The 20020-nt window shown below is 41.9% G+C and overlaps 1 protein-coding gene across 1 annotated transcript in view; it reads right to left on the bottom strand.

The window, feature by feature from the left end:
- LOC122804974 (aflatoxin B1 aldehyde reductase member 4-like) overlaps window positions 1-20020 on the bottom strand; it is a 306195-nt gene that overhangs the window by 228402 nt on the left and 57773 nt on the right. The window contains exon 2 of the mRNA XM_044075223.1: window positions 18849-19036. Within this exon, the coding sequence (XP_043931158.1) occupies window positions 18849-19036 (188 nt within the window). The remainder of the gene's footprint in view (window positions 1-18848; window positions 19037-20020) is intronic.

The raw sequence follows: 20020 nt of genomic DNA, 5'->3' as shown, positions 1-20020 counted from the left end.
CTGATGCAGTGTATTTACAAGATTTGTTAGTTATTTAAAATGACAACAAATGGGACATTCACCTTACTGTTGATTCAACGGGAGGTTGATTCCATTTTTGGATGTTTTGGTCAACAAATAACAAGCCCTTTCATTCAATTACTGTATGCATCCAGCTGTCATCCAGGTCATATTATGAAGAATATTCCGAAATCCCAATTTACGAGGATAAAACGGATATGTTCAGGTCAGATGGATCTTGTCCATTTCAGGATTTAACCCATAGATTTGTAGAACGGGGGTATTCAGCCAGACATTTGTCATATACCAGTTCTATTGGTGTGTCCATATTCATTACGGATATCTACACCTCCAGGCTAGTTGCTCAGCATAATGCATCTGAGGTTATCCAAGTGCAACTAACTCTGGGCAAAACTGCAATCCAAACTGTAGCTTGCTACAGATCCCCCAACCATGCCCCAGGATTCCCACTCCTCTTTTGACGTACTGGAAAAATTAGGGTTCAAACACCCTAATAATGGGCGACTTCAACTACCCCATTAACTGGGAAAACTACTCTTGTACCAACTCCTTAGCTCAACGCTTTCTGGAATTCATAAACTCCAGTGCCCTGGATCAACTTATCCACACCCTCACCAGGGGCAACAATATCCTAGACCTAGTCATTACCAACATGAGTGACTGGTGTTCCACACCTGAAGTCAACTCCTTGTTGGTCCGATCAGACCATATGCTAATCATCCTTGATATCCTCATCCCGCCCCCCCATTAAGGAAACCACAGTAAAAAAAATTTCTTCAAAAGTCAACTTCATGCTTCTTAAGACAGAAGTGGTGAGCTTCATGACACCCATGCAGATGGACAATACAGTTACAACTGCTGAATCCTACATAAATGCACGCTATAAGCACTTACGAGTGCATGGATCGTGCTATCCCAAACAGAACCAAGACGCTATCCTCCAAAAAAAGGAAGCCAATCTGGTGGTCCCCTGCCATAAACAAACTGTACAACAGAAGGAAGAAACTGTTGCAAAAGAGAGTAAACTCCCATGAGTGGCGGAGCTCCCTGGTCAGCCTCAGTAAGAAGCAGAGATCCCTTATAAGATCCTCCAAAGCTAGCTACGAAAACAAAATCACCACTAAATCTAAGGACAACCACAAAGCATTCTATAGCTATATCAAGAATCTCAATGGCAACACCCAGATCTGCTCAGTTACAGTACAAAAATTACAGAACCAACTGATATTGCCAACATCCTAGCAGATAGGTTCAGTGCTAACTTTACCCCCCACCCCCTAAAGGGCCCATATCTGTACAGGAAGAATGCAGAGTCCCTGTAATCACAACTACGCAGGTAAAAGCTGCGCTCTAAATCCAAAAATACAGCATCCATGGGAACGGACAACATCCCAGGCTGCGTTTTACACGAACTTCAGAACAAACTGGCTCCCCCACTTAAGCACTATGTTCAATAATAGCCTTGCATCAGGCTTTGTGCCCACTGAATGGCGCACAGCAACAGTTATCCCACTCTACAAAGGGGGAGCCTCCACTGATCCCAGGAACCATCAACCTACTAGTCTGACGAGCCTGGTCTGCAAGGCCATGAAACGTATCATCTAACTCAAAAACAAAGACATTGGTAACCTCCAAACTCTGGATCCCACCCAGTTTGGGTTTGTGAAAGGCAGATCATGCCTCCTGAACCTGATTGACTACTTTGAGGCAGTCAACAAATCCACAGATGAGGGTAAGGTGGTTCACACAGCCTATCTTGACCTCACCAAGGCTTTGGACACCACCCCATTCTGGAATTATAGCTAAATTCACTAAACTAGGTATAAATCCCTATGTCACAAGATGGGTTGCCAACTGGCTCACTGACAGAACCCACACTGTAAAAGTTGCAGACTCCAAATCTAACCTCAAAGCAGTGACAAGTGGAGTACCACAGGGTTCCATCCTGGGACCTCTCCTGTTTGGTATCTACTTCTCTGAAGTACAGGCTAACACAGAAGGCCTCTGGCTAACGAAGTTCGCAGATGACTGCAAACTAGGAGCCATAGTCAAGTCCCCAAATGATGTGGATATCCTACAGAAGGGCCTCGCCGAGACAGATGCCTGGTGTCAGAGCCATGGCTTCAAGCTCAATGTCAAAAAGTGCAATGTCATCCCCTTTGGTAAAAACTCTGAACCCATGACTACCATATAGGCAGCAATCTACTTAACACTGAACGTGTGATAAGAGACCTTGGGACCCAGGTGGACAGTAGTCTCTCCTTTGATAGTCAGGAAGTCCTTCTACATGGCACATCATAAAAGGGCTCACATCCAGGGGGGAAAAAAAAAAAAAAAAAAAGGAAGAAGGTCATTGCTCCCCTCTACTCTACACTCAGACCCATTATAGAGTAAAACGCCCATTTTGGAATGTACCTCACAAGACATCTGCAGCAGCTGGAAAGGCCACAGAAGTACCTCACAAAGTTTATTACTGGCCTCAAACAAATGCCCTACACTGACAGTCTTAAACTCCAGCTTTACTCCGCAGCATACCGTCTACTCAGAGGTGATCTCTGCCTAACATATAAAGCTAGGTCAAACCCAGAGCTGTTGGACATGCTACACCTAAAGAAACCCCAATCCCTCAGTTGCACGCTCTAGGGACCTAAACCTTGTCACCACAATAAACAGGACATGCTGGAGGGATAAATTCCTGTCCCAGAGACTTCCCATACTCTGGAACAGGCTACCCATCTATGTCAAGCAAAGTTCTTCATTAGCACTCCAAGAAAAATCTTGAGTGGATGGGAAATGGGAAACAAACCCCAGGGATAATTTCTGTGTCTCTGCTCGACAGTAGCACAGGAAAATAACTTTCTTGGGTGGCGTAAGCCAGGGAATCTTGTTGGTTAGGCTTACGTAGGACCTTGGGCCGATAGCCTAGTACCTACCTATGAACCTAGTACCTACCTATGAACCTATTGTGGACAAGATGTCTAGGGAAGAATTGCTTACGTATGGTTCTAAATTCCATCAAAAATCAAAAATCATGTTTACTACCACTTTTGGTAGAAATACTAAACATCTGATTCAGTTGGTACAAAAACACTGCAATATTCTACATTCTGATGAATATTTGGCTAGAATATTGGACAACAGATATGCTTTTTCCTATCAAAGAGGGGTTACTCTAGGGGGTCATTAAGTTTTTACAAAAGGCATTCATCCATTCAAGTGAAAACTCAACGCACCTTAGATGGTACTAGAGTGCATGGTTGTTTTCCCTGTGAACATTGCACTTAATATACATTATAATTACTCATAAAATTGTCTAAGGCCAGCTTCGAGAGAAAAATTGCACAGGACACCAAGGATAATCACAAGGCTTTCTTTATAGTTATGTTAGGAACCTGGGTGGTAATTTCCCAGAAATGCTCAGAATTAGTCCAAAATGACAAAAAATACACTGAACCCACAGACATTGCCAACATCCTAGCTGACCGATTCAGCGCAAACTTCTCCCCCCCCCCCACCAAAAGGGCAAATATCTATCCCAGCAGAGTGCTGCCCCCATGACCTCAGATGCTCAGGTAAGAGCCACCCTCTCCAAAGCAAAAAACACAGCATCAATGGGACCACACGGTGTCCCAGGCTGCGTCCTACATGAACTCCAAAAAGAGCTAAACCCAAACATAAAACTACTGTTCAATCTCAGCCTTACTACAGGATATGTGCCCAAAGAGTGGCGTACAGCAACAGTGGTCCCTCCATAAAGGTGGTGCCTCAACGGATCCTGGAAACTTATCGCCCCATAAGCCTGACTAGCTTGGTCTGCAAAGCTATGGAAAGGATCATCATTGACCTCAAAGATATTGGGGACCTACAGACACTGGATCCTACCCAGTTCGGCTTTGTTAAGAGCAGATCCTGCCTCTTAAATCTGGTTGATTTCTTTGAAACCGTCACCAAGGACATAGACGAGGGGAAGGTGGTCCACACAGCCTACCTGGACCCCGCAAAAGCCTTCGATACAATACCCCACTCGGGCATTATAGATAAGCTCACCAGCTTAAATATAAACCCCTATGTCACTAGATGGATTGCAAACTGGCTCAAGGACAGAACCCACATGGTTAGAATTACTGGAGCCATGTCAGTCTCCAAACCAGTTACAAGTGGTGTCCCACAAGGCTCAGTCCTGGGACCTGTCTTGTTCGGTATATATTTCTCGGAGGTACAGGCCAACACGGAAGGACTGTGGCTGACCAAGTTCGCAGATGACTGCGAACTGGGCGCCATAATCGATTCTCCAGCCAACACAAGCATCCTCCAAAAGGGCCTCATAGAAACAGACAACTGGTGCCAGAGCCATGGCCTCAAGCTAAATGCCAAAAAGTGTATAGTCATCCCCTTTGGCAAAAACAAAGTGCCCACAAATTACCACATAGGTGGTAATCCATTAAGTACAGAAGTAATTAGGGACCTGGAGACCCATGTTGATAGCAATCTCTCATTTGACAACCACGTGGCCAAAGTGGTTAGAAAAACATTTTATATAGCCTACCTAATCATGAAGGGATTCACATCTAGATCAGGGGAGGTCATCGTGCCTCTTTACTCATCCCTCATCAGGCCCATAATTGAGTACAATGCCCCTTTTGGGATGTACCTTACCAGACACCTGCAGCAACTGGAAAGACCCCAAAAGTACCTCACCAAGAGGATCAAAGGGCTCAAACAGATGCCATATGCTGCCCGGTAAACTCCAACTCTACTCAGTGGCATACCGCCTGTTCAGAGGCGATCTCTGCCTGACATATAAAGCCATGTCCAACCCGGAATTAATGGGCATGCTGCACCTCAGAAAATCCAAATCCCATCGAGCTACGCGCTTGAGAGACTTGAACCTCAGCACCAAAATAAATAGGACATGCTGGAGGGACAGATTCATAACCCAGAGGCTCCCTTCACTCTGAAATAAAATCCCAGTCCAGGTTAGGCAGAGTCCCTCATTGACTCTCTTCAAGAGGAATCTTGATGAGGGGATGGGAGATTGTAGGATTACCCCGGGTATCACTTCTGTGTCACTGTTAGACAGAGGCACAGTATACTAACCTCGAAAAAGGGCATAGCAAAATAAATTTAAAATGGGTGGCGAAAGCCAAACACATTCTGGTAGGCTTATAAATGCCCTAGGGCAAATAGCCTAGTATGAACCTATGAACCTATTAACCAAAAAGAGTTCTCCACTAAAAATACCTCAAATGTTTTTGAAATACAGACTTGTAAATTGCAGTACCAGTTGGGTGATCTATTTGGCTGAGTGCCACTGCTCTGCATTTTATATAGGTCAAACATCTAGGTCTTTTAAATTACAGATTTCAGAACATTTGAGCAATATCAGAAATAAGGATATTATAAATGCCTTATACAAACATACATTGGTTCATAAAACAGCTAGGTTTCATTTTACCATCATTGACAAGGTTGTAGGTTCAAGGTTTTGCAAGAATAAATGGCATGAACTTCAATAAAAATGAAAGGTTACGGATCATTCATCTGGGGGGTATCCCCCTGGACTTAATGATCACCTTTATTTATACTAAATATAGTGTCAAGATTCAGTTCAGTAGGATTGCATATAGGTCCCTGTTGGGGATATTTCTACTCCATTGGGTTCTATAATAATCCTTCAGTATGGTTTTCAATTCTTAGGCTTTCATCTTCAGTTTATTTTGTTTATATTTCCTGCATTTGCTTTTTTATGTGGCTGCATTATATACACTTTTTATGTGGCTGTATTGAGCACACATTCTGTTGTGGGTGTGTTCTTTACATTTGAATTAGTATTTTTTGTTCTGACTGGTGGAACAATTAAGGATTGGATTTTAAAAAGGGTGTTTTTACTACACTAATTTGTCTTCTTGCATTGATAAAGGTCTTCAGGGCCGAAACCAGTCTGCTTCATGTTTAAATAAAGATTGGATTCCTCTTTTTGTGCTGGCCATTTCTGTTTTACTGTCGACCATCTTCCCAGGCTGACTGATACTGGAATCCCCCTAAATTGACACCAGAAGCTAAGCCAATTGTTGAAGTCAATCATTTTTTGTTTACATTGTGGCATCATCCTGGGGGAAGGCAGAATGCTGCTTAGAGCTAGGGACATACCTGCCTTGGACACGTAATCTGAGAGTTCAGTCATGTTTCTCTTCATAGTCCAGGGAGTAAGTCTCAAGTCATTCACACCAACATATACTAGGACAGTCAAAGTGAGTGACTTGAGTGCATGTGTGATTTGACGCATCCTGGCACCCGATTATGACCTTGTCCAGCCTAGTTTGGGGGAAGACATCTGTGTCTCACTATGGAATCTTCTTAGACCAGGATATTTGGTTTTGATGTGTTCTTCCTTAGGGGCTTATTCGTTGAGACACTGATGTATGCACTATGTGTAGTAGATTTTGGTAATGCTTTAGTATGTGCGAGTTGTTTGCACTTGGGATGTCTCTGGTCTTTTGGTAGGCTTAATGAGCACCTCCGCATATGTGAGTTTGTGTGTCATGTCCATCTTGTGAGAGAGGGGAGGTGTGTGTGCCGACAACCTGTTTGATGTCTTGTTTATTATGCGACAGGATTCATTCCACTTTCATGGTATAGTTACATCTCTCACATATTGTACGAGTTTGCTGTAGGAGCAAATGGTTGCCAGTATACATGAGGCAATAACTACATGGTCTCAGGATGCCCATGTCAATCAGGATGGTTGGAGACATATCGGGAAACTGTCTACTGTAGCAGGTTAAATCACAAGTACTGTTGGGGGGCAAGTCAGATCAGCTTCTTCTCTAAGGTGAACAAGTGGACTTCTTGTACTGAGAATTGGGGATTAAAAAAAGTGTGGCGATTCTGCTCAGTGCTCAGCTGAGTTGCCTGCAGGCAAAAGGGAAGCGTGTGAGGGTCCCACTGACTGTTCTCTAGGGAAAAAGTTGTATCTAGGCGTTTGAGTAACCACAGTTGCATAGTGCGCAGCTACGCACAAACGTGAGGCTTAAATACAAGCAAATTTAAACTTTAACACAAACTACCAATAGGAGAGCCCTACACAGAGCCTTAATCCAGCAACCCCCCAATTCACATGGGTCCTGAGCTACACACTTCTGCCACCAGGGTGCAGGGAGGCCCTCAATATAAGATGGCTGGTTTTAGTGTTGTGATACCAAACAGTCTAGATTAATCAAGTCCGAATCTAGCTTATGCTTTTTAAGGCAGAAGTAGCAAAGTTAAAGTGCGGAATGAAGCAGTCACAGCAGCAAAAACAGCAAAAATGAAGCAGAAGTTCATTTTTACAGTTCATAAACTGCAATGCAGGCTTAAATTATACTAAATTAGAAGATTTCAATGGGTGCCTTTGATTTCTGCTTAGATGCACTCCAGATCTCTGGCTAAGAAGGCCAGTCCCTGAGCAGCTCTGGTTAACTGTGCAGAGCACAATCCTTCATAATGTAAAAGAACCAGTTTGGAGCCCAAGTGCTTAATACCAGAACACAGACTTTCAGAACAGCCACAATAAACCTTCACCAGCAATCCCCAGCTCAGAAGGGAGGAGGCTACACTATCCTCCCACAAGAGTGTATTCCACAAATCTTCTTAATGTAAAATAAATGACCTGAAGCCCAAGTGCTTAAAGTAGAACCAACACTTTTAGAGCAGACAATGAGCCCTGTAAATATGGGTATTGCTGAAACAATTCATGTATGGGTACATAGTTTATAGCTATAGCCTTTGTTTTATCTTAATTTTATGTAGTCTTTGCAGAATCTTTTCCTTAGTTCACCATGTGTGCTTGAGGACACTGGTTGCATTTCTGACATGTTTCTACTTTCAGATATCTTCGATACTGGGACATAGAACCATCAATAACTACATTCTCTCTTTACATCTACCTTTTCCCTACAGCAAAAGCTAGCAGTAACAGGTACAAGGGATTACTAAATAAAAGTTTAAGAAATATGTTAAGTTAGGTAAGAGCCGTCAAGAATATTAAAAACAGCTGGATAACCGAGAAGAGCCATGGTTGCTAATTTTACATCTGGTTATGATTTTGCTTATGTTTCCTATAAGCAGACCTGTTATTTTTGCTCGTTTCAAATTCAAATGCATAGCTTAGCAATTTTTTTTATTGCTCATGTAGATTAAGTGTATGTACAAATATTGTGCCTTTGATACGCCATTGCTAGTTAATTTAGGATATTTATACCTTTCTTGCATTTGTTTCTGAAGTGAAATATTGCTAGTAGAGTCACAATTTAAAAAGCAAAGTTACTGTGTTGTAACTGCTTATTCTGTAAATGAATAGCAATTTCATGAGAAGAAACTACTACGTATTAAGAAGGAAACAAAGTTAAAATATTGAGGACATTGCAAAAAAAAAAAAAAAAAAAACTAGAAAGGATTCAGTTTTTATCACAAGAAATCATTTGGCGTGTACAGTAAGGACACAGTTTATTTCCCAGTTCATTACTAGTTCAAGGACAGTTCTCCTACAGCATTAACAATCCCCATTTAACCTTACTTGAAATAAGCTAGTTCTTCCGTTGACTCGAGCAGGTAAAAGCTAAAGAATGGGCCTTGTATTAGGCTCTTTAGACCCTGTCCTGAGCATTCTGTTGACCGATATAGTTTCTGGGTTTTCCAGTCACCAGGTCCTGCCCGCTCCACTCAGGCTCATCCCACTCCCCTATCCTACCCCCAATTCCCATTCACCCCCAAGTACACCTAAACTTATTTCTACCACCTCCACCTACTAATTAACCTTCACCAATAAATCTCCATCTTCAACCTCTCCTTCACACACCCCACCTAACCCATCTCAACTCTCCTCTCCCTCCCCCACACCCCTTCCACCCACTTCTGACCACCACTTACAGTACAAGTATTGCACCTTAATTTACTTTTTACTTTAACCTCTTCACATTCTACACCATCTAGCATATCCCACCAGTCATTTAAACCTTATCCCACTCACCTTTCTTTTCATCCTAGCCTGCTATTATACCACTCCTCACTCTTACACCTATTCCGTTACATCTTAACTCTACCGCTCTGACCCGCGGTGGTGGTGCTGCGGTAGCGTTGTCACCTCACAGTAAGACGCTGTCCGGTTCGATTCTCAGCTAGAGCGTTTTCTGCGTGGAGACGTGCGCGAATGGTGTACCTTCATTGAACGTTGTGCGTCAGGGCTGGTAACTCGGCACGTAAAAATAAACTATCAATCATTAGCGGACCGGAGTTGTGCTGTGGCGACCCCTAGCCAGAAAAAGCCGAAAGAAACAACGTACCTCTACCGCTCTCCATCTGAATACCTTCCCACCACATGTTTAAGTAGCATTCTCGTACCTCCTTTCTCACTTGTCTTTAACACTTCTCTCCCTACAAAACCCATCTGCTCTTAACCCCTATTTCATTGCCCTACAAATCCACAACCACCACATCTCCTTTATCTAACCTATCTTTCTGAAAGTTACTCACACATCTTCCAGCCTCTATCAAATAAAACCCATACTCTTACACAAAACAATACTCACTGAATTATAAACAGTCATTTTACCACATATGTCTACCAAATAATTACAAGCTTATTTTTTACCAAACCTTTTAGAAAACACCAGTTACAGCATTACTCCTTCAGGATAACTACCTTACCATTACCTGGTGATGTCCACTACAACCCTGGGCTCTCAAGTCATTGCCCCTACACAACCACATACCTGCAATTCCCACAAATCCTTATACATGGTCACTCTAAACTTACAAAGCATCCATAATAAAAACGCACACACATACATGGACCCGACATCATTGCTGCAACTGAAACCTGGCTAAAGGCCTCTTAAATTTCTCCCTCCAGGTTTTGCAACCATAAGATCTGACAGACTCCACAAGAAGGAGGCGGTGTTGCAGTACTCTTTCCTTCCTCCTATAATATGGTTCCATATACAAATTCCACTTCATAATTTGTCACTGCTGAGTAAGATTCTCCAATTATTTCTAATATTAGATATACCACCTATATCACTGTTACAAGTTAAACTCAGCTGCATCCCCTTATTAATACACACCGAAATACCTGTGGTATAATTGTGGCCCATGTCCCTTATCTATCCATGGTCTAGCTTTATATTTCCTGTAGGACTATTACTCAATCCCTTATTTAATACCTTCCTAGTGTACCTCCTATTTTGAAAATTAGTCTTTAAAGAATCTAATTATTGATTAAACGTACTCTCATTTGTACATAGCCTAGATACTCTGCATATTTGCCCTTTTACTATATTCTGAAACACATGCTTAGGGTGCATACTGTCAAAACTCAGAATGCTGTTAGTCCAGCATAGTTTTCTATATAATGAGGTCTTCACACTACCATCAATATGTCTGGAGAAACTAACATCAAAATACTAAACATTAAAATCGAATAATTCAATGAAAACCTGAAAAAAAACTAGTGGTCTATTCCAAATATTCTAAAAAGGAGACAAGTTCATTTACTGTGCCACCCCATAAAATAAAAACGTCATCCACAAATAGATTATAAAATAAAAAAGTTTCTTTCCATGCATGCTCAGCATCAAATATCACCATACGTTCCCAATAAGCCAGGACAAGGTTAGCAGACAAGTTTGTACAAGGCGTACCCCATAGCTATATCCATGTTGCTGGCAATAATTTTGGCAAAGAAACACATTTTTCTCCAACACCAATCACAGCAAGGAACAAATACGAATATTATCTTCTAAACGCATGTCATTTTTGCTGTTAAGTACCTTACTCAAAGCATTAATACCATATATATTATTTAGAACAGTAAATAAATTCTTTACATCAAGAGTGGCAAACATAGTAATCGGAGTTTCTTGTAAATATCCACCCAAGGGCACAGCTATATTTTTACAAACCTTGCCACTCTGTGCCCTTTCAATCAGTTCTACTGTGAAATACAAGTCCATTTACTGATTTGTGGCTTCATAAAATTAACAGTCTACTCCTAGTTTATCAAAAATTCTCATATGTGCTCTCTTCTAATTCTACCATTTTTTGAAACCTCTCTTCCTGAGCAGTCTCATACCCAACCAGCCTTTTCTTCCTTTCAACCTTAGAGTTTTTTTTACAATTTTATCAACTCATCCGAGTACCTGTTTAAAGCTTGTTTTTCCAGAATTTTGTCATCCGACTTAACCTACTCTTTCACTGTTTTGTTAATTTTAAATCAGCTCTAAGCACATCAGACCTATTTTTCCTCTAGATTACTGGAAGCCATCTCCTGCACTAAAGCTGGAGCTTTAATTGCTTTTTGCTGAACTGCAGGATTCTTCCCAGTCAGCGTTTTTTTCCCTGAACACTTTCTAGTTATTTCAGGCTCTGTTTTTTTGCGGACATCCAAGCAGGGTCCTTACTAGCCAGAGACAGAATTTACCCAAGCTGACAATATCACTGGCCGTTTTCCCATTTTCTATTTTCACACTGGGAGAGCTGAAGTTGTTTGTGTAGAGCAATCTTGGAAATCTGAGCAATTGCCCAAAACTAAAACAAGGTTTGGTAACCCCCCAAAAAAAAAAAAAAAAAATCTTATCCATGACCATTATGACAACCCCATTGAGTCATCTTTTTCAAATAGTGTGTGCCTTGATCCCACACTGAACTTCCACCTTCACTTATGACAAATAGGGAAGAAAAATTCCCTCCTATTTTGCTCATACCAAATTTCTCCCTCTCTCCAGACGAGCTAGGAAGGTCACAGACAAAAGAATTTACTAGCACAGCTTGAATACGGACTTACACTGGTTGTTGCAGCAGCATCCATGATAAACTCCTCCAAACTATAAGCAACTCCGCCACTGCATTACAATGATGCTCATGTCTCAGGGACAGGATATCACCCTTAAATGTGAACTTGCTTACTGGATTCCAATTCTACAAGCTCCTCAAAGCATGTGCCTGTCCTGACCCTGCTTCCAACCTCTTCAGACACCCCCCCCTTACAATCCAAGAAGACCCACACTGGTCCATTTATTCAATGTCCTAGAACAAGACTTCATTGCACTAACCATGTCTTCTCCAGCCTATACTCAAAACTCTGGGAATACTTCCCTACTAATCGTAGGGACCTCTCACCTCACCTTATATCCATCACTCCATGCTCAGTTTAAAGATAAAGTCCAAGTTAATTTGCAAGTGCTTTCTTTCTGGATACCACCTAATTCCCACTCCTTTACCAGTGAGACACCTTTGTCTTCCTTGCATTAAATTCCTTACACTAATGAGACACACCTCTTCCACACTATTTGTATAAAGCTAATTTCTGCATGCACTTCCGTTTGCTATATTTTATACTGTGCTCAGTCCCTTTACTATTTCACTCCTCTTCCCTCCTTACTCTAACCATCCTTTCCTGTTGTCCCTTATACTGTACCATCATTGCTGTATTTGGTTTGTATTCATAATACCCGTTAACCTGATGGTCTACTGGCATTTATAGTCGTCTGGGTGGAGACTGAAATAGGTCCATTTGGATCAGTGCACTACCCAGTTACCAAGTTGAAATAAACTCCTGAACATTCAAGTACCCTTTTCTTTCCCATCACACCAACAAATTGCAGTCTACCCGTGGAAAACTTCTCTTGAACTCTAATAGTGGTATAAAAATAGTTATGCAAACAATACTAAGCAAAAATCCTAAACCTCCTAGACGTTGTTGCATACTGGAAGTCAAACAAATATCCTCCCCATTGCTCTTTAGAGGGTTCTATTTGGAAGATAAACTTTTCAGAAAGTAACTTGGGTTCATAGGTTTATACTAGGCTAACTGCCCTAGGGCATTTATAAGCCTAGCCCAAAGTTATGTGGCTTACGCCGCCCCTTATGTTAGAAATACTGTGCCCATTAGTTTGTTGTGCCTCTGTCCAGCAGTGACACAGAGATGATTCCCGGGGTAAACCTACGATCTCCCATCCATAGGTCAAGATTTCTCTTGAACAGAGCCAGCGAGGTGCTCTGCCTCACATGGACCGGGATTTTATTCCACAGCATGGGGAGTCTCTGGGTAATAAATCTATCCCTCCAGCACGTCCTATTTATATCCGTGCTAAGGTTTAAGTCTCTTGCTCTAGTGGTTTTGGTGGATTTGGATTTTTTGAGGTGGAGCATGTCCATTAATTCCGGGTTGGTCATGGCCTTGTATGTCAGGCACAGGTCACCTCTGAGCAGACGGTATGCAACTGAATAGAGTTGGAGTTTCTTCAGTCTGGCAGCATATGACAGGTTTTGGAGTCCCTTTATCCTTTTGGTGAGGAACTTTTGGGGTCTCTCCAATTGCTGCAGGTGTCGGGTGAGATACATCCCGAATGGGGCATTGTACTCTTATCATTGGTCTGATAAGTGAAGAGTACAGGGGAACAATGACTCACTTGATCTGGATGTGAATCCCTTCATGATCAGGTGGGCAATGTAGAAGGTCTTTCGAACCACTTTACGTGAGCGTCAAACGAGAGGCCACGGTCAACCTGGGTCCCCAGGTCCCTGATAACCTCTTCTGTGCTTAGTGGGTTGCCACCTATATGGTAGCTTGGAGTTACCTTGTTTTTCCCGAAGGGTATGACTATACACTTTTTTGCGTTTAACTTCAGGCCATGGCTCTGGCACCAGCTATCAGTTTCCGTGAGACCCCTCTGAAGGATGTCTGTGTCCGATGTACTATCCACTATGGCACCCAGTTTGCAGTCATCCGCAAACTTTGTCAGCCATAGTCCTCCTATGTTTGCCTGTACTTCTGAGAAGTAGACGCCGAACAATAGGGGGCAAGGACTGAGCCCTGTGGGACTCCACTTGTAATTGGAGTCTGACATGGCTCCAGCAACTCTAACCCTGTGGGTTCTGTCCTTTAGCCAGTTTGCAACCCATCTTGTGACATATGGGTTTACATTTAAGCTGGTAAGTTTCTCTATAATACCAGAGTGGGGTATTGTGTCGAAAGCTTTTGCAAGGTCAAGGTAGGCTGTATGGACTGCCTTTCCCTCATCAATGGCCTTGGTGACTGTTTCGAAGAAGTTGACCAAGTTCAAAAGGCAAGATCTGCCCTTGACAAAGCCAAACTGGGTTGGGTCCAAGGTCTGCAAGTCCCCTATGTCCTTGTTTATGAGTTCCATTATGATCCTCTCCATAGCTTTGCAGACCAGGCCTGTTAAGCTTATGGGGCGGTAATTACCAGGGTCCGTAGAGGCACCGCCTTTGTGGAGTGGGACCACAGTTGCCGTACGCCACTCCTTGGGCACATATCCTGTGGTGAGGCTAAGATTAAACAGCTGCCTTATGTGCGGGTTTAGTTCTTCATTGAGTTCATGTAGCACACAGCCGGGGACCCCATCCGGTCCCATTGATGCTGTGTTTTAGCTTTAGAGAGAGCAGCTTTCACCTGCGCATTTGAGATGTCTGGGAGGCTACTCTCAGTTGGGAGAGTTATCTCTCCTTTTGGGGGGGGAGGGGGGTGAAGTTTGCGCTGAACCTGTCTGCCAGTATGTTGGCAATGTCTGTGGGTTCAGTGATTTTTGTATCATTTTGGACTAATTCTGAGCATATCTGGGAGTTTCCACCCAGGTTTCTGACATAGCTGAAGGCCTTATGATTGTCTTTTGAATCTATGGCAATTTTTCTCTCAAAGTTGGCCTTGGATGATTTTATGAGGGATCGTAGTTTCTTGCTAGTGCTGATCAAAGATGCCTTCCCTTTTTGGGATTTTGCTCCATCATGTAATAGCTTTCTCCTCTTATTGTAAAGTTTGTTTATGGCTGGGGTCCACCAGACTGGACGTTTGCCCTTGGTGGAAAGAGTCTTGGTTTTATTAGGGATTGCCTGATCCATGCAGTCCTGAAGGTGTTCATAGAAGGCATTTGTAAGGGCTTCCGCAGCTTGGGTTGTGGTCTGCATTGGCTCGGGGGCCTTGAAGGATACCACACCTGTCTTGAGTAGTGTGAAGTTTGCTTTAGAGAAGTTCTTCACTGTGGTCTTTTTTGTTTGGGGTGGTGGATGTGGATTTCTAGTGAGATTAGTTTATGATCTGATCTCACCAATGAGGATATACTTCCGGTGTGGAGCATTTTGTCCCCATGTTCGTGATGATGAGATCTAGTATATTTTCTCCTCTTGTGGGGGCAGTGACTAGTTGTTCCATGGCATTTGAATTTATGAACTCCAGGAACCTTTGGGCTAGAAAGTTTGGGCTTGAGTAATGTTCCCAGTCTATATTCGGGTAGTTGAAGTCATCCAATATGATGGTGTTTGGTGATACATTTATACCCTCCAGTGTCTTCAGGAAGGCTGTGTGGGTTTCCTGAGTTTGAGAGGGTGGCCTGTAGCATGCTACAAATTGTAGAGCAGTTTTGCCTATGGTTAATTGCACCTAGATGGTTTCCGATGCTTCGTGCGTAGCCACCAACCTGGAGGTTTGGGTATCCTTGATGAATATGGATACACCCCCTCCTTTTGTGGTGTGGTCCGGGTTTTGGGAACTAAGCTGACACAGGAATGCGGGTAGGGTATTTCCCCAATAGGAATTATTCTAAGTAGGGGTTTAGAAGATGCAACAAGATGCTGGAATTGGAGAAAATTGGCAAAGGGACTAAGATAATGGGAGCAAATAACTAGGGAAGGAAAAGCCCCATAGAGTTGGGATGAGGCTAAGGAGACCATATGATTGAAGCAGTTGGATGGAGACCATTCCAGCGGGGATTGGAGATTTACCCTTTCCCCACTGTAGTCAAGTTTTTGGAGTAGTATATATCAACTTACCTAGACTCCAGTATAAACTCAGAGTTAGTCTCATTTACTGCTCCCCTACCCTTTTTGCCTAGACTCAAAATTGTTGGTAGAGAAAATTGGAATGTGTGCTGGAGACATACATCTCCTTAGCCTCATCCCAACTCTATGGGGCTTTTCCTTCCCTAGTTATTTGCTCCCATTATCTTAGTTCCTTTGCCAATTTTCTCCATTTCCAGCATCTTGTTGCATCTTCTAAACCCCTACTTAGAATAATTCCTATTGGGGAAATACCCTACCCGCATTCCTGTGTCAGCTTAGTTCCCAAAATCGTTACTACTTTGTAAATACAGTATTCTGTCTGGTTGTTACTGTTCTCATTAAGGGTCCATATTCAAAAGCTACTCTATTTATTTATTTTTTATTTTACATTTGTTAACCGGGAAATTCCGACTGGACCAGGTCCATTTTCAGCGGAGGCCCGGGGAGAAAAGCTCCAACATCAAGTTATACAAATACAGTACATCCAGCATAATACACAAAACAGGTTACATCATGTATGCTGAGCATAGTAATATAACAAGAATTAATAAAAACACTCAAGGTAAAAGATATAGAACATGGGTAAAAAGACAATGTCAGTCATACTTCGGTAAGAAAAGAAAATATATCAAGTAAGATTCTACAGTTAAAAGTACCCTTTCAGATGACCAAGCCTACAGGTGATCAGAGCTCCAGCATGTGATCAGAGGGGAATTTGGGGAGTTAATAGTAGTATGGGTAGGGTTATGTGATACAAGGGCATAACCATGTACTAAGAAGGTGCGATTTGAGGGAGTTTTTGAATATGGATGTGGAGGGGGCAGTGGACACAGATAGGAGAAGAGAGTTCCAATTTCTGGCAACGGTGTGGGAGTAGAGCACTTTCCCTGCATTATTGTTAGCCTTGGTGATGGAGAGGAGAGATTTTTCACTGGATCTTAGGTATCGGTTTGTAGTATAGATAGTAAGTAGGTTGGATAATGAGGGGTTTTTTTTCAGGATATTTGAGAATATTGTAGGCTGTGCCCAGCTGGTGATAGTTAAGTAGCTGTGGTAGCTCTTCTCTTCTCTTATACTCTTCTCTTATTTCACAACACCCTCACCTTCACAATATCATTTCATTCCACGTTTAACTGTAGCCTGTTTGTGTAATACAGAAGCCTTAACTATGCAACTCTGAAGTATCCCTTCAAATCTGGTAATCCCAAGCCACCTTGGTCTGTGGGGAGAACACTTGTTTCCCCACTTAACTCTTACCCTCTTTCCACCACAAATAAATGTCTATTCTTTACTGTGATCCACAGCTTTTCAGGTTGATAAAAACATGCTTGAACTGTATACAGTATTAAAGGACCTAAAAAATGTTTTACTGCTTGTACCTTACTAGCCACTCCTAGCCAAGAGCTTCCACCTCAACATTGGATTTTTTTTTTGTTTAGTCTCTTCCCACATATTCCTAGCTGCCATAATAGAATCCTTTTTTAATCCAAACACCTAAACACTTCATTGTGTATTGCATTACTGAACCAATTCATGTGTGGGGACACAAAATAAAGGATGTAGTGCAAAATAAGAAAAACAATTTTATCTTCTGGCAGTTGGCACAGAGGGTTAAAGCTGTGAGCTCCCTGTCGTACAGGGTTTAACTCCCTCATCTGCATAATGTGCAACCTTCAGCAAGTTTGCCACTTCACCAGACATTGCTCCTGGGTCATCCCTGAGAAGGGATTGTGTTTCCAAGTAGGTGTACCCGATTAATAAATGGGCATCAATTTTAGATACTCACAAAGTTTGAAATGGGCGCAACATATTCCACCAAATGTGTACCATTGTACCTTAAACCACTCAGTTTGAGGAGGTGAAGTCCTAGTTTTACTTGGGCAGTGTAGCTGTATACACTATGAAAAATGGAGCCTCAGGAAGCGCTTCAACTTCAGAGAAAGCCAAATTTTGTGTCACAACTTTTTATATCACTTCAGAACTCCCTGAAGTCAATTCCTCAAAGGTAATTTTAATCTGTGCAGTCATCTCGAGCCTTGTGCAAATTCTGCCAAAACAATATAAGGAAACACATTTGCAGAAAATTAGATATTCTAAAGCTCTATTCACCGACAGGTCATTTTACCAGACAATAAAAATGCAAAAGGCTAGACTGCAGTCTAAATTTCAAAATTCTATAATTTAAGTGCAGAAATATTTTATTTAAGGTGTGCATAAAAAATATCCCAATGTATTTCTTCAGGGCATGCAGATGTGTCAACATTATGCCTCGCATATCTCCTTATGCGTGTGCTAAAATATTACAAAGCACAAGCTGGCATAATCTAATCTATTGTACATGTGTACCACCAGCCAATAAGCAAAATAAAATGCTCAAAAACCTGACCACACAAAAAAGCTGTAACAAAGGTTATATTTACTAACAGCCGAAGCTCTGGACAACAGCCAATAATGAGAGGATTACCAAGGACTGGTGTGGTCAATTTTTTTCAACACCTTTAAATAAATACACAAAATACTTTAACATAAAACAAACACATTTTAACATTCTTCCATTTAATATACACCACTTTTTCTTTGCTACCATCATCAGTTCAACATTACAAAACACTGATGAATTCCTCCCTTCTTAAACTTCATTCCTTTTTTCTGCATGTAGTGTTCCCACAACTTCCACTTCTATGTAATTAGCGCCTTCCCTTTTCTACAGATACCTCTTCTAGTTCTCTCTTATATTTCTGGTCAGGTTATTGTTATGGTTTATTAAACAATTTTTAAGTTAAAAGCCAAGATGTCAAATACAGAACTAGTGCAGTTCTAGGCACTGATGGCAGGCCTCAGCTCAAAGGTATTGATGGCATGCAGTATCCAACCTATGAATACAGTGCAATTCCAGACAAGTTGCTTAGAATGTTTAAGCACACTGGCTACTCCTAGAAACAAACTGGCATTGTGCACCTTTCCTGGTAAGTATGTCTATTCATGAAGCAAGTTACCTCCTTGTGTAATTCATGACAAGCTTTGAGGGTTTCTTCAATTGGAGTTTCGTGATCAGGAGCATGGAGATAGAGCAGGTCAACACAGTCACTCTGCAAGCGTTCCAATGAAGTCTCAAGCTGTGATCGTACACTTTCTGGTTTCAACGTTTTACCATCCCATGGATTTGCCTTGGTTGCTATTTTCACTGTGACAAAGAAATAAAATGTCAGCATGATCTGTTAGAAAAGTACATTCATAATGTTAGAACACTTTAGTGTTACTGCACTAAAAAGGGTCAGCAATAGCTGGTTGTCCATCTAACCTGCACTGACAAGGTATCCATGGGCAACCCCAGCAGCCAAAGGCTAAATACTGACTTGACACAAAGTCCTGCTTGCCTACCTTGCTGGAAGGAATGGAAAATGGATCGCTGTATCAGCCCCCGCCCCAAGGTCACACAACCTGTACATAAACCACATTGTCACTATGTTGTGTGTGTGCACTACAGGATTAAAGTCAAAGACAGAAAAGCCTTTCCAACCATTAAGACAGCACCATAGTAAGATGTCTCAACTCGTAAAACCAAAACCCTTCTGGTTATTTTCACAGGACAGGATGCAGTCTTGAAAATGTACAGTAGCAGCAATTCAAAAACATGCCTGTTCTCCACAATGCAGCAGGCCACAAGTCACTTGTGCCCATCCAGGGTATACGTTTCTAGCTACATCAGCAACAAAAGCAGCTACATGCATGGAAGAAATGAGACAAAGACTGGCAAGTCCACATATCATGCTAACAGGATTTTTAGTGCTTCTGCTAAGATAAAGTGGGTCAGTGAAACTAATTTAGTACATATGTATGTACATAGGCATTTTGACCAAGTTCTCAAAACTGGTTGAGCCCATTTTTCAAAGAAGCCTGGAGAGAAAACTTTAGACAGATTAAAAGGTACACAGTGAAACAATTACAGCAACAGCATTACAAATAAGATGTACAAAATGTTAAAATACTCATATGAATTAAATATAAAGATAAGCCACACGATTAGACAGTTAGGAAGCTAAGAAGAGGCCAACAGGTGAAACCGGTAAAATGCAGTGGAACGTTTGCAATGAAGACAAGAGCAGTATATGAATGGAAATGTACACCAATATTTACTGGGATGAATGCTTAAAGCACACACACAGTC

The sequence above is a fragment of the Protopterus annectens genome, chromosome 1.part1, assembly GCF_019279795.1.
Source record: "Protopterus annectens isolate FY-2018-M chromosome 1.part1, PAN1.0, whole genome shotgun sequence".
Classification (NCBI taxonomy): Eukaryota; Metazoa; Chordata; order Ceratodontiformes; family Protopteridae; genus Protopterus; species Protopterus annectens.
Note: the sequence above shows the minus strand (reverse complement) of the source record. Positions and strands in the feature narration are given on the sequence as shown.